Source organism: Nesoenas mayeri (genome assembly GCF_963082525.1).
Source record: "Nesoenas mayeri genome assembly, chromosome: 8".
In the NCBI taxonomy this organism is placed as follows: Eukaryota; Metazoa; Chordata; class Aves; order Columbiformes; family Columbidae; genus Nesoenas; species Nesoenas mayeri.
In genome coordinates, this window is record NC_137554.1 from 32,631,571 (window position 1) to 32,647,098 (window position 15,528).

Consider the following 15,528-nt stretch of genomic DNA (forward strand, 5'->3'; position numbering starts at 1 on the left):
AACCCAATGGCTGAAAGCTGAAACAACAAATGTTAAATTATGGATAATGTTTAACACTGAGGAAACGCAGTATCAAGTGCATTGGACAATTTGCCATTATTTGGAGTTTTAAATCAAGACTGAAAGTCTTTCCAAATGATAACTTGTGTTTGAATAAAACATACCTGGATCAATGAAAGAATGATCAAGATGTATGGGACAATTTCTATGCCAGGAACAACTGAGTAGTTCTTTATGTTTTGTCTTAGAGAAGAGATGACCTAGAAGAAATATGGCAGCTCTGCAAAATTATTTGAGTCAAAAAAAGAGTTAAATGGTTTGCTTAGGGTACATCATGAGTCAGTGGGAAAGTTATGAATAGGATCTAATGGTCTTGGTCCCTTAGCTGCTGTAGGATCCAGTGCTGTTCAAGAGCATGCAATAACCAGTCTCAGGGGTCATTCTGAAACTAAGCATGGAAGAATTGTTTGTCAAGAGTGATTTCAAGAGTAATTTAGCCAGAGCAAAGATAAAGGGGAATGGGAAGAAAAAGAGCAGAGACACAGGCAGAAACAATTGTACCCTACTTAACAAAGAACATGAAGGAAATCTTTGGCCATGGTGACACAGACAAAGTTGGTGTTATGGCAGGGAGAAGGGATAATTAATTCTTGAATTCTGAGCACATAAAATAAAAAGCAGTAAGATTTCTGCTCTGATTCAGATGCAATAAAAAAAGGACAGGACAGAGCAGAGCTAGTGAAATAGGGGGAAAAGGACCATCAGAACTTTACAGCAGACTAAATTCTTGTTCTTTCTTTTCAAACAGTAGAACTGACAAATTGAGTTAGCGCAAAATACAGATGTGGCAAAATATCATTCTAAAAACAATTCAGTGCTGGTAGGAATTAGTCCATTGTTAAATAGACAGAGAAGCTGGTTTGAAGCAGAGCATGACCTAATGGATTTAGCATTACTGTTGCAGCTGTGTGAAACCATTCAAACAAATAAACAACCCAGTGAAGAAAGTGAGCTGGATTTTTAAGATTCTCCTAGTTTAACAGGATGTGCCAAGTCATTGTTTTAACTGTGGGCCAGATCCTCGAGTGCTGTAAGGTGCCAAGCTCCATTGCAAGAACTGAGATGATGCTGATTTTCACAATTTGGTAATCTGACCCTCCAAATTAAATCCTGCTTATGGTTTTCCTGGTGATACCACTATGAACGGCTGCACAGAATGGCACAGACCTGTCCACTCTACGGTGATGTCAGAGGGACTATGCATGCATAAGTGAAAACAGGATTTAATTAATCCTTACCTGGTCAGTGCTTCTGGGACTGGTACAGATGCTGGTTTTACTTTGACCGTAACAGTGACGCTGGGAAGCAGGATTACTGATGGGAGAAACTAACTGGGGTCCTCCCTGACACTTCTGTTTGTCAGAGATTATTCTGTTCGGAATCACTCAGTGGGATTAATTGCCCTCAAAATTATGCTTCAAATTCATATTGTAGGAGACTTTTGTACTACTGTTGTTTAAGGTAAGAGCCCAGTGCAAGAGAACGTCCATACTGTATCCTGGCAATACATAGATTTCTCTAGTACACCACAATCCCTTGTTTTGCAAACTATGTTTTTGAGATACAACATAAATACATTTTCAGCTGTCAGTAGCCAGGCTTACTGACCTGTTTCTGCCTGCAACATTTTTTCTTTATCTGAGCAGAGCTCAGACCCAGGAACTCATGATCGGAGTGCTGTGTGCCTGTTTGGGAGCTTTGCAAAAACATCAGAGAAATAGTAATATAACCAGCCATTTATTTATTATTTATATATTATTATTAATATGTTCTAGCAAGTAAGGGATAAAGCAGGCTGGCGTGATGCCCTGCGCCCAGCCTCCACAATGATTTCTCTTGTCCTGACATACATCCACCAGCAGCTATCTTGTCTGCTCCCCTTCCTCCCTCTGTAGTTTCTCAAACTTGCGGAGTTTCTTTTGACAGGCATACTCCTCACTGCTGCTGACGCTGCTGCTCGTGCTGGAGCTTTCCTCTGAGCTCTCGGAGACGAGATACTTCATCGCCACCGTGTCCTTCTCGTTCATTTGTAAGCAGAGGCAGGAGGATTCGCTCACCTTAAATGACTGCCCCCACATACTCTGACACATGTCAGTCCCATTTGCGTACATCTGTATGGTAAATAAGAAATGCATCAATTACATTTAAAAAGAACCGAGTCATCCAGAGTCATGCACTGTCTTGCTGCGTGCCATACTTCACTTCTGAAGTATCTTAAAATGTTATCCAGTCCCACCACTGGCAAAAGAGATTTGCCTGTTGTGAGAGCAAGTGATTATACAAAGTGCAAAGTGATCAAGAGCCAGCCCTTAGTTTCCACCCTGGGGCTGGCAGCCCAGCTGTTAGAGCTTTCTGGGTCTCACAGACCAGAGCTGTGTGCGAGGGGTTGTACAACTTGTAGCATGTCAGGACACTCTGACATGTCTTGAGATCCAAGTAGTGCTGAAAAGTGCCAGACTGAGTATTTTGAATAAGGGAATCTTTATAGCTACAGGATAGAGACAGCCCAGTGGAATCACAGCTCTGTGGGATCACACTGTGCCTGCTGCAATGTACATTGTGATGGGCAGAACCTCACAATCAAATAAAAGGTACATAACTTAGAAACTACTTGAAGAAAAGAAACTTTCTTCAAGCCTCTGAAGTGCTGTGTCCAGTGGTGCAACAGCCTTTCTGGCTGAAGAAATTGTAAACTGCAGCTTCTTGTACCTTCTTCAAATGAACCTGTCCTGTACTTGGTACTACATAGTTTTGTAAGGCCTCTCTGTCATAGGACCCGTATAACCACACAACGAAGATATTTCTTATTTCCCAAGCTCACATTGTGACAACTTTATGTCTGCCCAGCTTGAGTTTGCCTAAATAGTATTAGTTTAGGAGTTATCATGTCCAGCCACAAAGCAGGCAGGATATAAACTTTATCTTGCCTGCATTTCTCCCATGTGTTTGTGGCTGAAGGTCAATCTTTTGTTTCTCTAAAGGAAACTTTAGGAACTCCCAGAAGCAAAGCTAAGAATGAAACTGGGGGTGGGAGCGATGGCAGGAGTAGAAGCTTTGGGAATTAAGGTGCGGGAGGGTTAATGACTGAAACAGCAGACAGGCAGCAGGACTGCTGGGTTCCATTACTGACTGATTCACCTTGACCATGTCACCAGTGTCTCTGAAGGAAGCTGTTTTTCATCTGTAATAGTACAAGCAGTGCTTGCACATGACGCTGAGGGTTTAACCGCACAGTGTTTCTTTTAGTGCTGTCATTTCTGGATGGTGTCACCATCATCACCAGCTCATAAAGATCTGACACTGTGAATCTCGGAGAAGGTGCCCTGTCTTTGTGCCTGGGAGATTTCTGCATGGAAGCTGCTCTATGTACAAAAAATTGATGGTTACAGATATAAGTCTATGATGTGGAAGTGGGACTGGGCATCTATAGTCCTGCAGCTTCTTCTGCTCCACCTATTTCCACAAGTTTTTCTTATATCTCCCCACATGAAAAACTATGTTGATCTATCCTGTACAGGAATGGCAGATGAGAAGAAATCATAATAATCGCTTTTGCTTTAGAAATCTGTTCTTTGTGAATAATACAGAATCCATTCCAAACAGCCCCAAAGACTCCATAGTGTGTAAACCAGCTTTTTAGTTCACACCATCTCTCACAAGGGCTCGTCCGTGGCTGCTGCTGTTGCTGGAGGAAGAGTGTGGAGCTTGGTTGGTGCACTGGGAGCAACGCAGGCTCAGGAAGGGAAAGGTGGCTGCATCTGGTTCTACCCTTGTGTTCTCAGAGCAGGCAGATCCTAGATATTTCTTGCCTGCTATTCCTGTGCTTTCAAGCAACATTAGACATTATATTCCAGCTCCTATACAGTTCCTGGATTTCCACCTGCTTTTAGATGATCACTCCAGAAAGTATTAAAAGCTGTCATAGGGGTTCTCTTAGGTCTGTATGCATGAGACATGGCTACATCCTATTCCTACGTCCCACAGGTTCTGTAACATGTATTCATGCTCTTCTACTTGCTAAAGTAGTAATTTTATTTTTACCTTCCTCTTAACTCTGTTTAAAGATCAGGGAGTAGCCAGAATGCTGCAGCAAACAAAGAGTGCACACAGCCCATTTACCAAACATGTCCCTAAATTACTGCAAAGGATTCTGATCCTCCAGCTTATTGGAAAATGTTCTAGTCTGTGCGTTAACATTGCTTGGGGAGCACTCAGCTGGGAGGACAATGACAAAATTTGCCTCATTTTAGCCTGGCTAAAACTGGCTACGATCCATTGTGCAGACTTAATATTCAGCATTTGTTCCATATTCAGCATTTGTTCCAAATAGTCCTTAGAACCACTTGCACATGTCAGCTATAGGGCTGCTGATTGTTCCTATGTGTGAGCTGAGGGCATCAAGAGGAAGGAAGCATCTGTCCACAGTGCTCTGACACTGGAGAACCCTCTGTGCTTCTGGGTAACTTTCTTTTCCATGAGCTGAATCCAAGCCAAGCGAGCCTGGTGTTTGTATATCATGTAATTTTCATATGGGAAATGTATTTTCTAACATTTCTCTGAAGAAACTTCATCTTTATTCCTACACGCAAGTCTATTTTTGGTGAAAAACACGAGCAGTTTGGGGTGTGGTTCCATTTAGTTTAGGAATAGCTGTGCCTGGCTTCAAGTGATAAGACCTCTGGATTTGCTACATGTTTTTCCCTGCAGATGGTATATTTTCTTTAAGAAGTAAGTAGAAGGGAATTCAAGGTTAAAAAACCCCTCCTATCTCTGGACAAGGGACAGTTTGAACAGGAGATTATTTACAGAGATTATCATTTCATTTTTCACTTCATCTGGAACTACTGACGATTTAGCACATCTGGGAAACTAAGCTGGAAGTTTCCGCAGCCCATTTGTTTTTTGGCCACCTTCCTGGGCCTGCTGATTTGTGTCACTGTTGCAGTGCAGACTGCCATCCTGCACTAACTGGACTGGGACTTCCACTTCTATCAGTTGCTGAACTGACTTCTGGAAGTACCTGCACTCAAGTTGGATTCAAAACAATGAATCTGGGATCTCTGCAAGCCTTCCTAGCATTCCCTAAGCACTACACTTTGTTTAATTCTGCAATTCGAACAGTTTTCATGGACTCTGTGAAGCTCAACTGTTAAAAATACTCAAGTAAGCATCGCAGTTTTGAGCTGTATTAGATTGCCCTGATGCTAAACTTACTTGAATCACTATAATAGAAAAAATCCTACCTGATTCTCGAAAGGTCTGTAGATCAGGTTCCAGGCAACCTTGCTCCTATAAGTCTTGTCAGTTCTCATTTTACACACTCTTATTCATTAAATTAGTCATCCCAACCATTAAACCTTCTCAGAAAGATGGGATGGGCTCTCAGAAAACTTGCCAGTGCTGCTCTTTAACCATTAGAGTTATATAGAATGAAGTTCTCTCTGCCGAGCCAGTGGCAGACACAGGGGAGAGCACACATCATGGAGAACAAAAGGGAGACAGAGAAGTGTCAGGACTTAAGGATTTGGAGGATGGAGAAAGACTTGAACATAACAAGGCAGAACAGAGAAAAGAGCAAAGATGCCTAATAGGCAAGAAAACCTTAAAAATTCCTTAGTGATTTGGGAACGTACATCCTAATTTCAAAAGACAGAGGTGTGTAAAGCCCCACATAATGTAAGGAACCTTATGAAGTACGTCTCTGTTGTGTGAAGATAATTCATGTATCTTTTTCTTTCTAAGCCTCGCTGTGCTTACAATAGCAGTGCTGCTTGAAATTTTACTTTTGTTTCACAAGTGGTATGAATAGTGATTAATTAAATGGATCTATACTTAGAGTAGGTGATCTACATAAGTGTAAATGTTTTAAAATCTATATACTTAAAAAAGTCTAATGTAGGTATGGCTTGAAACTGCTGAAGTAAAAATAATTCACCTGTTGCATTTTGCACCCACATCTTCAGGAAAAAAGAAGAGGAGAGGAGAGGAGAGGAGAGGAGAGGAGAGGAGAGGAGAGGAGAGGAGAGGAGAGGAGAGGAGAGGAGAAGAGAAGAGAAGAGAAGAGAAGAGAAGAGAAGAGAAGAGAAGAGAAGAGAAGAGAAGAGAAGAGAGAGAGAAGAGAGAAGAGAAAGGAAAGGAGAGGAAAGGAGAGGAAAGGAGAGGAAAGGAGAGGGAAGGCAAGGGAAGGCGAGGGAAGGGGAGGGAAGGGAAGGGAAGGGAAGGGAAGGGAAGGGAAGGGAAGGGAAGGGAAGGGAAGGGAAGGGAAGGGAAGGGAAGGGAAGGGAAGGGAAGGGAAGGAAAGGAAAGGAAAGGAAAGGAAAGGAAAGGAAAGGAAAGGAAAGGAAAGGAAAGGAAAGGAAAGGAAAGGAAAGGAAAGGAAAGGAAAGGAGAAAAGAAAAAAACTCCTGATGTCATTTCTCCTGCTCCAGTTGATCAGGTTTTCTTACCTCACTGTACGGAATGCATTTATTCTTACAGATGTTCTCTCCACTTTCATCCCATTCCCAGTCTGTCAGCCAGTTAAAAACACATGTGGAATCATCTTTGCAGGCTTCATACCTTCATGGAGATTAGCATGAAAGATACAGTTATTTCTCTCACTATTTTTTCAGTGGATTCAGATTCAACTCAGGAAGTCCGCGTGGGCTATGCCAGTGATGTGGTATGGTTGCACAGTGCAGCTTAGCAACAGATCTTCAAGAAACGTTCACATTATCTTAGCCTGACATGTGCATAAACTCTGAGCTGGGCAGGAAGGCCTCAATCCCAATGAAAACTAAACAATTCACCCGCTACGTTTTGTACTCACAGACTTAAGTAAAGTGCCCATGTTCTGAGGAGCAACACTGATTGACGCAGCGTTTGCTGCCTGGTTGTGTTTGCTGATGTTACTGAGTGGAGGAGCCGCTGTGGGAGGGAGTTTCGTGAATGCCGATGTTCAATATTGTGACAGGGCGCAGGTACGCTAGGAGTGAACTATCACTCAAAGAGGATGTGGGGAAAGTTCGTATTTATGAATTAATACGGAAAAGGAAGAATGATATTTCCCGGGCAGGGAGTTACTATGAAGAATGTCCACTAAAATAAGGAAAATACACAAAGAACAAAATCAGATAAAGTGATAGGCTGTCAGCCTCAGAATGACGTTTTCAAAGAAAGTGAAGGAGGAAAGAGAATAGTCTTGTAGGGTACAGGGTCCACAATTTTAAATTCTGATTTATTTTTAACTTGTAAGGGGTAATGTAAAAAATAAAGCCTATAAATGGCCTGGAACGACTATGGTATGTAGCTGGCTGGTCTGTGTGATGAGAGATCTCATGACTTACCATTATCCTATATAATTTCCTTCCTTCCACTTCTTTTAACGTGCTGCTTTTGGCCCTTACCTTTCTTAAGGATTACCTTCTGCAAATCACTTAACATCTACTTTAATTTAGTTTCCGTGGCTTCAGGCAGACTACTCACACTAGTAGCTGAGAATGCCAAAACCATGAGGCACAGCTTTCAAAACGCGTAGTTCAGCATGATATTTAAAATTAATGCCTTTGGATATATTTTCTCTTTGTCATTTTTAATCTTCAGGATCATGTTTCTAAAACTACTTTGATATCACATGGGCTGCAGACATACATTTTTAAATGAAATATGAGGTTGTCATGTGGTCACAGAACTGCGAGACATTGCAGTATATTTGCACAACTGCAGAACCTCCATGTAAATTTTCTGGGCTTTTTGGGGGGAGAAGGAGCAGGAACGGAGGGTAACCAGGTCCTAACTAAGCAGGTCTGGGGCAGGAGACACGTATTCTCGACTGTGTTCATCCATCAATCTGCTGTCAGAGGCAGGGGCTCTGCTGGAAATATAGGCTGCAATTTGATAAATTAACATATTGTGACACTCATAATCAGATCCTACCACTCTGTGCCATGACTGGATATGGGATTAGGGACCGTAAGAATAATGTGTTTGGTGTTTGCTACCTGCTGCGTGTACCCTGACCGAGAAGGACATGCAGGCAGCTCCCTGGTGCCAGCTTTTCTCAGGCCAGTCTCCCTGCCCGCTCACAGGCACACCAGTTGGAGCATCAGTGCAGGCCTTTTGTTAATCGCCATCATACCGTCAACCCCCACACACCAGCATCAGATTCAACAATTAGCCCTTGATTCTTCAAGCCATGTAGTCCTGTCCTTTATGTATGCACTTAAATTCACTGCTTTCTAGCCGCGTCGATCAGTGTCTACTATGAGCTGCCTAATACTAGCACTTCCACCTAAGGCAGTTGTGCCCTTCGCACAGCTGTCTGTTTTGGTTTCCTTTCTTATTTGGCTGGGTGTTTTTCAGCCTGATGGGTTCCCAGACCAGGCTTGCTTGCTTCACAGCCTCTCAGTGCCGCTGGCACACGGGTGGGGACAGGGCAGGGAAAAGAATGAGCGGCCCTTGGGGCTTAGGAGAGGGCAGAGCTGCTTCTTTTGAACTTGGTGTCACCTTTGGTTATACTTTTCAAATTATGAATATGTATTTCAGAATTTTACTGAACTGGGGCATGCACGCTATGCATCAGATTCCTCAGGAGTTCCAATTACATATGTTTATTAAAGTATTTGTATTTTTATTCACTATTATATATTGAACTGTCATAAAATGTTTCCTAGTTATGATTATTGCCTGACTCTGTGGTTTGCTATATAAGCAGGTAGAAAGGCATAACTCTATTGTTACAAATTTGTCTTTGTCTCAATGGAAGTAATTATGAAGCTAAGTTTACGAAAAATCATGACTTAGGAAATGTCTGATTTCTGCTGTCCAGATACCCATAAGTGGTTTCTCCAAACATTAATTAAAACCTGTGAGAAACATAAACATAAATACATAAAAGATCTCCTCAAACATACTGGTTCCCTATGCACAATAGGCAGGATATTTTTATTTTAAAATGCTTTTCCCTCCATTTTTTATAATTAGCTGCTTCACTTTTAAAGGGCACAGGGCCCTTTCACAGGTGGATCAGAAAATGGCTTGTACATCAGGCTCTTTCAAAAGCAATAATTTTAGGACTAGTGGGAGCAAGGAATCCTGAGACAATAGGAAGAAAAGCAAGGCCCCAAGCTAGCGAGAGGAATTTCTTTTAAATGAACTCATTGCTCATTCAGGATCCTCTGCACATCTCTGGCCACAAAGACATACAGTGTGCAGCAGGCACACTCACGGCATGGAGAGAAAGTAGGTCACATCACTAGCAGCGCTACAGCACGCGAAAGGGGCTCCGGTGAATAGAACATGAAAAAATGTTGCTTTAAATCACCAGAAAGAGTGGGAATTGTGTCCAAGCTCTTTTTCTGGCCTCAGGCCTCAGGCAGGGTGAGGGAATGGGTTTGACATTGGCATTAGGCAGGCACGCAGACCAGCGTGCACCGTAATGGGTCATCATTACATTTTTGATTCAGTCCAGGCATCTGTGACGCCAACAGGGGCAATAGATCATTGTTCAGTGTTTGTTTAGCGCAGAGCCTACGCTCTGCCAGCCGATCCTGTACTGGAAAGGGTCAGGTTTTTGTGCAGCAGCACACACCCGTATTTCCAACAACAGTTAAAAAATGCTGTTTACCTGGAGGTTCTGGTAACAGCCAGGGGACATCGAGGGTTTTGCTGTGTCATCTTGACCCACCATATACACTGTGGTATAAATCTCACATATACTAAGGCTGGCTGGCTTAAACCAGTTGATAGATGCAAACTAAACTTACAGGCTATATTTTCTTCCATCTTTACACTTTCACTGGATACGGCCATTTGGTGATGACTTTGTGCACGACTTAGTTTGGGATACGTTTGTTTTAGGTATTGATATTCTATGGCTTTGCCTGTTAGATCTATTCTAAAGCTTACTGGCAACTCCAATGCTTTAATATCCAGATGCTTTCAAATTTTGGTAAGACTTGGTTGTGAGCTGTGAGATTCTGAGTACTGAGGCAAACTCAAGGCCTCTGTCTTTTATCTTCAAGGAGGTCAATAATCTGGATTCAGTTTAGCACATTACCAAAAATCTGGAAGGAAGACTGCACATGACTAATCTGTTCCTGAGGCACATGGAGTTGCCTAATATGGAAATAAAATTCATCACTAGAGGAAGCTCTAAGAAAGCTCAGAAACACATCAGCCCTTCTTACTATCTTCCATTACAAAGGCAAGCAGCACTTCTTGTTTCCTTCTCTGGCACAAAGCAATGGAGATATATTTTCAGACAAATTCAACTAAAACGTTGTGCGACATATACGACTTTGCCCTTGGAGAGAAGATGAGAGTGAAAATGGATCCGTTTGTCAATAATATTCAAGTTGCATAACCACTAGGCAAAGCACTGAACAGAGCACTGCAAGACCCTGACCAAGCACTACCGTGTGTTCTGTGTTTTCTGTGCTTCCCACGAAAGCTCTTTAATGACATTTTTAGAAGTATTAAAACAGTTTGCTGAGATTTTCAGAGCAGCCTAAGGGATTCAGACGTTCACAGTTCATTACTTTGAAGGGATGCTAGCAGTTATAATCCTGTAGTGTGAACACAGCCTGTTCTGTTTGTACTATGCTTCACACCAATTTAACAATACAGACAAGTTTCTGTAGTTACTAGGCACAAGATTAATATGGTACTGGGATTTATATAACATTACTTAAGATCCAACATCTCATAGTGGAGGGAGGGATGGGTATATGCTGGATATGGGCTACTGAAAAAAAATCTCACCTGGATATCATGCTCCTACCCCAGACTAGGGTGCATTCTATACATATAAAATAAATCACAGTCTCACAGTATCACAGTATGTTTGAGATTGGAAGGGACCTCAAAAGATTATCTAGTCCAATCCCCTGCTGGAGCAGCAACGCCTGGGTGAGGTCGCACAGGAAGGTGTCCAGGCGAGCTGGAATGTCTGCAGAGAAGGAGACTCCACAACCCCCCCAGGCAGCCTGGGCCAGGCTCTGCCACCATCACCATGAAGAAGTTTTTTCTGAAATTTAAGTGGAACCTCTTGTGTTCCAGCTTGATCCCATTACCCCTTGTCCTATCATTGTTTGCCACTGAGAAGAGCCTGGCTCCATCCTCGTGGCACTCACCCTTTATATATTTATAAACATTAATAAGGTCCCCCCTCAGTCTCCTCTTCTCCAGGCTAAAGAGCCCCAGCTCCCTCAGCCTTTCTTCATAAGGGAGATGCTCCACTCCCTTAATCATCTTCGTTGCCCTACGCTGGACCCTCTCCAGCAGTTCCCTGTCCTGCTGGAACTGAGGTATCATATCATGACCAAATATTTAGATTTCAAATGCTACCTGCATGAATGGTAACTCACAGTGGTGGGCTTTTCAAAGGGCGGGCAGGCCCTCAGTGCTCGTGGTGCTTGTTGGAGCGGTGAGAGCTCCACTGTCACATCGGGCAGTTCTGATGTCCCTGCACCGCGTCCCCATGGAGAGCAGGGTGCTGCTGGCCCTGAGCCGCTGAGCTCTGATGGAGTTTAGTGACTCCATCCTGCATTCAGCCCTTTGTTCTGAGGGTAGTAGCTTAGCCAAGGAAAATGTAGAGATGACAAACAAGAAATGAACACGAAAAACAAGCGAGAAGCCATAAAGGTGGTATGACACCATTGAATCTTATTTCCACTTGGTTGCGAGATCTGTGCTTCATCTACCCATGTTCCTCGATACCTGAACAACACAGGCATATTAAATAAAAATACTTTTATAAAAAGCCGAACCTACCAGTCATCACAAAAGCTTTGACACAGTGGAACAGACTGAATAGCAGCAGTGTTGTTGCGATCGATCCAGTGAGCTGCATGTGGAGAACACCGGTAAAAGCACTCAATTTTCTTGGTGAAATCTTCACAGCTGTGGTGGGTGAGAAAAGCCACAAATAAGCCTGTTTCTTAGCACGAAGGCTATAGTCTCAGTTTTCTAAACCTGCTTTGATGTGGGTGCAATAGTACAGATTAGGAGATAAACACAGAAGAGCATCCTTTGGCCCTGTTAATGTCCGGGTTCCGTACCCATTCCTCTGGCACTGTGCACAGCCTCTGGCCGTGCGGTTACCACAGCCAGCTGAAGACTGCACAAATGTTTCCATGCATATTTCAGCCCTATTTGTGTAAGCTTTCCATAAACTTCTGAGGCCTTGAGTTTTCCTGGCAAGAATGATTCCGGGCAATTATAAAATGTAGTTTAAAACTATAGCACCAAACTTCTTCTATGCTGCAGCCTCATGGTTTCACAAATCTTTAGATTTTCCCACAGCCCAGCTGAAGTTACTTAAAAACACATACTGCTGCTGCTCTTCTGGGAGTGACAGGCAAGAGCTGTTACTTTTCCACATCTGGTTTTGCTTAATTGTTTTGTACTTTCATTCTTTTATTTCTATAACTCACCATGTTTCACAGCTCTAACATCTAATGGGGTACTAAAAATCTTAATTATGAAGACATTGTTCATGGTTACAAAACCCAGAGGACTACAAGAATTTTCATTCTAAATATTCAGAAGTTTCATTTCTGGCCCCTTGTGCATTTTGTTTGCAAGATTTAATCATCTAGTTGATCTGCTTTCTGAACAATGGAAGAAGCCTGGTCTGTGCTGACCGGGGATCACACTCGCTGGTGTGTGCTGGTTGCTTTGGAGAGCCGCAGCGGTGTGGTGTCACCTACAAGGTTTATCACTTCTTTGCATTGCTCTGGTTCTATAGTGAAAGAAAACTTGAAAGCACATAACCCTTTCTTGATAAAAGGGTATAAATCGTTCTGCACAAATAGTATATACTTAGGGATTCACGGGCTTTTGTGAGAGGAGAAGAAGAGCCAGATGTTGGTCAGGTATAGAGAAAAGACTATGGGAACTAGGCTGGGTGGCATCATCTCCAGGGCCTGTCCACTAGTTACCATTCGCTGTGTGGCTGCTCCAGCACAGATCTATTGAACCAGGACACAGACAACATCAAAGCTGACTTACGATTTACTGAGCTGCCCACATCTGTTCCAGTAGCTGTTGTTTACTTTAATTACTGGGGAATGAGCCAATTGCTCTGTGAAGTCTGCATAGCAACAGGAAGCTGTGAGGAATGAAACAGAGATCTTGCAACAAGGATTTTCTTTAATACTGTATTTGGAAATGTATTCACTGTATTTAAAATGTAAGATGAATCTGTTTTGGTCCATAACATGATAAAGTCTCTTAGTACTAACTAGGAGATGCATTCAAGCTCTAACATATTTGGTTTTGGAACTAGCACTGTAATGCTAAGTGGGGTGGACTGGCATCAATACCTGGACTTGTGTTCTCCAGCTGTGCGTGGAGAGCCCCATGAATTTGACTAGTGTTCTGCCAGTTGTTACATCCTGAGAGATACTAACTTTGAAAGCTACCAAACATAAAAAGAGCATTGAAGAAATGTAATAAATACTATACTTTTCTCACTATAGCATTGTGATGTCAACTTTTCCCATTTGGTGTCTGCTACAATTAATGTTTAGACTCGATCACAATAAACCAAATTTGTCTTTGCTGTAAACTTTTTTAAAGCAAATGGAGCTACAAGAAAAGCAAACCGCATCAGAATTTTTAAAAGATAATAAATTAAGTCAATGAGAGTTTTGCAGTTGCCTTTGTTAAGAACCAGAATCTTACTCTTGATTTGCACGCAGCAAAATGCCAATGAAGGAAGCTTTTCAAAGACAAACTACACCGTCTCTTATTTGAGAAATTAAGGGAACTGCCAAAACAATCAGTGTGTGTAAAGCTGTACTTCTAGACTATATTGGGCAATAATTAAACCACTCTTACATTTAGAGTACAGAGTACATTCATGCATCTTTGGCTCAGGACTTGGCTTCAGTTTGTGGGTGTCCCCTTCCAGACATCCATATTTTTGGCAGGTAGATGACGTTATGACAGCAAGGAGGGTGACAGCAAATCTCAGCATTGCTGTTCGGTTCTTCTTCCTGTGTTGAGAGAAATCTTTATTTATATCCTTTATTTCTAGGAGAAGCCATAATATTACAAGGAAGGACTGCTTTAAAAAAGCTACATATATAACCAAAATATGCTCAGCAAAGATGCACATATAAATACCAAGACATACATTGTCCCTTTCTCTGCTTATATCTGAACACTTGCACTGCTGCTACATATTTTTGAGTGATAAAAGCCAGCAATAGTTCAGGCTATTTATGAAAATGCTATAATTTTCAGTATTTAAGAAAATGATTTAAGATTTCTTACATCGACCTGAATTTATCATTGAACCCCACCAAGAGACATTCCTCTGCTTCACTAGATGTGAAGATTGATTAGTTCTAAAACTTGCAGACTTGTTTTGCACACTTGGAAATAACACATTTAATACAGCTGCAAGTGAGCTAGCAGTGCTCAGCACCTGAGCCGGATGAATTACATTGATAATTTTCCTATGTTGAGGCTATGCTAATTTATGCTTAAGAATCTGAGCCATTATTTTCTGCCTGTTTTGTACCATTTTGTCAAAAATGCAAGATTAGAGTGTTTTGTCTGTGAGACTAAAATTTCTCTAAACACATACCACATATTAGTGAGCCATACAGATAAATCTAGAACCTGTTGCATAAATCAATGCATAATTCTTTATACATATTATTAATTTAACTGTTAATTCTTTAGTTAAGCATCCCTGTTATCTTCTTGGAGTAATTTTGCCTGAATAGGGACTGCAGCTCCTCTGTGTACCTGGATTCTTAAGATGTAAAGAAAACAATGTGTTATAGAAGAAGAAAACAGTCTCTCCAGTTTCTCAGTAGTTTCTCACCTCTTTTGCTGTCCTCTGGGCGACACGTCTCCCTGGAACAATAAATTGCTTTTCTCATTTTCCATTTTATATACACAGCATCTGGCAGCAGTGCTCCAGAATTTGTTTGCCCTGGAAGAGTTCCGTGACCCTTTGGAATGCTGACATAGATTTATCTCAAAAGGAGATGCAATGACCAGCACAGAATGCCCTTTTCTTGCTTGCAAACGTTGACATGATAAAGAGGAGTGTACACAGGTTAGAATTAGAAAAACAACAGCTCTTATATACCAAATGCGGCTAACTCCCTGCCTGATTTTTCAACGATTCCTTTTCTTATTAATTATTAGATTCATTTCTACAACAGTTTCATGGGGCTCTTATTACATATTAGGACTTCACTGAATCAGTGACATTAGAAACACCACTTCAGATTTCAGCCTGACTGGCTTAATTTTAACTGTAGGTACAGTTTGCCTCCACTTACACAGTAAATTTACGGCAGCCCCAGGTCTCTGTTCACAAGATCCCTTTAAAACCCACTGCTCTTCACTTTGGCCGCTCTATCTGCCTCATTCGTACTCTCCGAGCAGTGTCACAAGCACTACAAGAAACTCTTGCTTGAACCATTGATGGTGTTTCCTGATTGGATTTCATGGTGAGATCTGCTT

At 41.9% G+C, this 15,528-nt stretch overlaps 1 protein-coding gene across 1 annotated transcript; it reads right to left on the reverse strand.

Moving 5' to 3' along the window:
- Window positions 1-1,304: 1,304 nt before the first annotated feature.
- LOC308042831 (riboflavin-binding protein-like) lies at window positions 1,305-14,020 on the reverse strand (the record flags this gene model as incomplete). The annotated part of the gene is made up of 5 exons (XM_080348549.1): window positions 1,305-2,171; window positions 6,507-6,618; window positions 11,812-11,940; window positions 13,051-13,150; window positions 13,882-14,020. The coding sequence occupies 5 exons, from the start codon at window positions 14,018-14,020 to the stop codon at window positions 1,923-1,925; spliced, it is 729 nt and encodes a 242-aa protein (XP_080204675.1). The 3' UTR covers window positions 1,305-1,922.
- Between the last annotated feature and the right edge of the window lie 1,508 nt (window positions 14,021-15,528).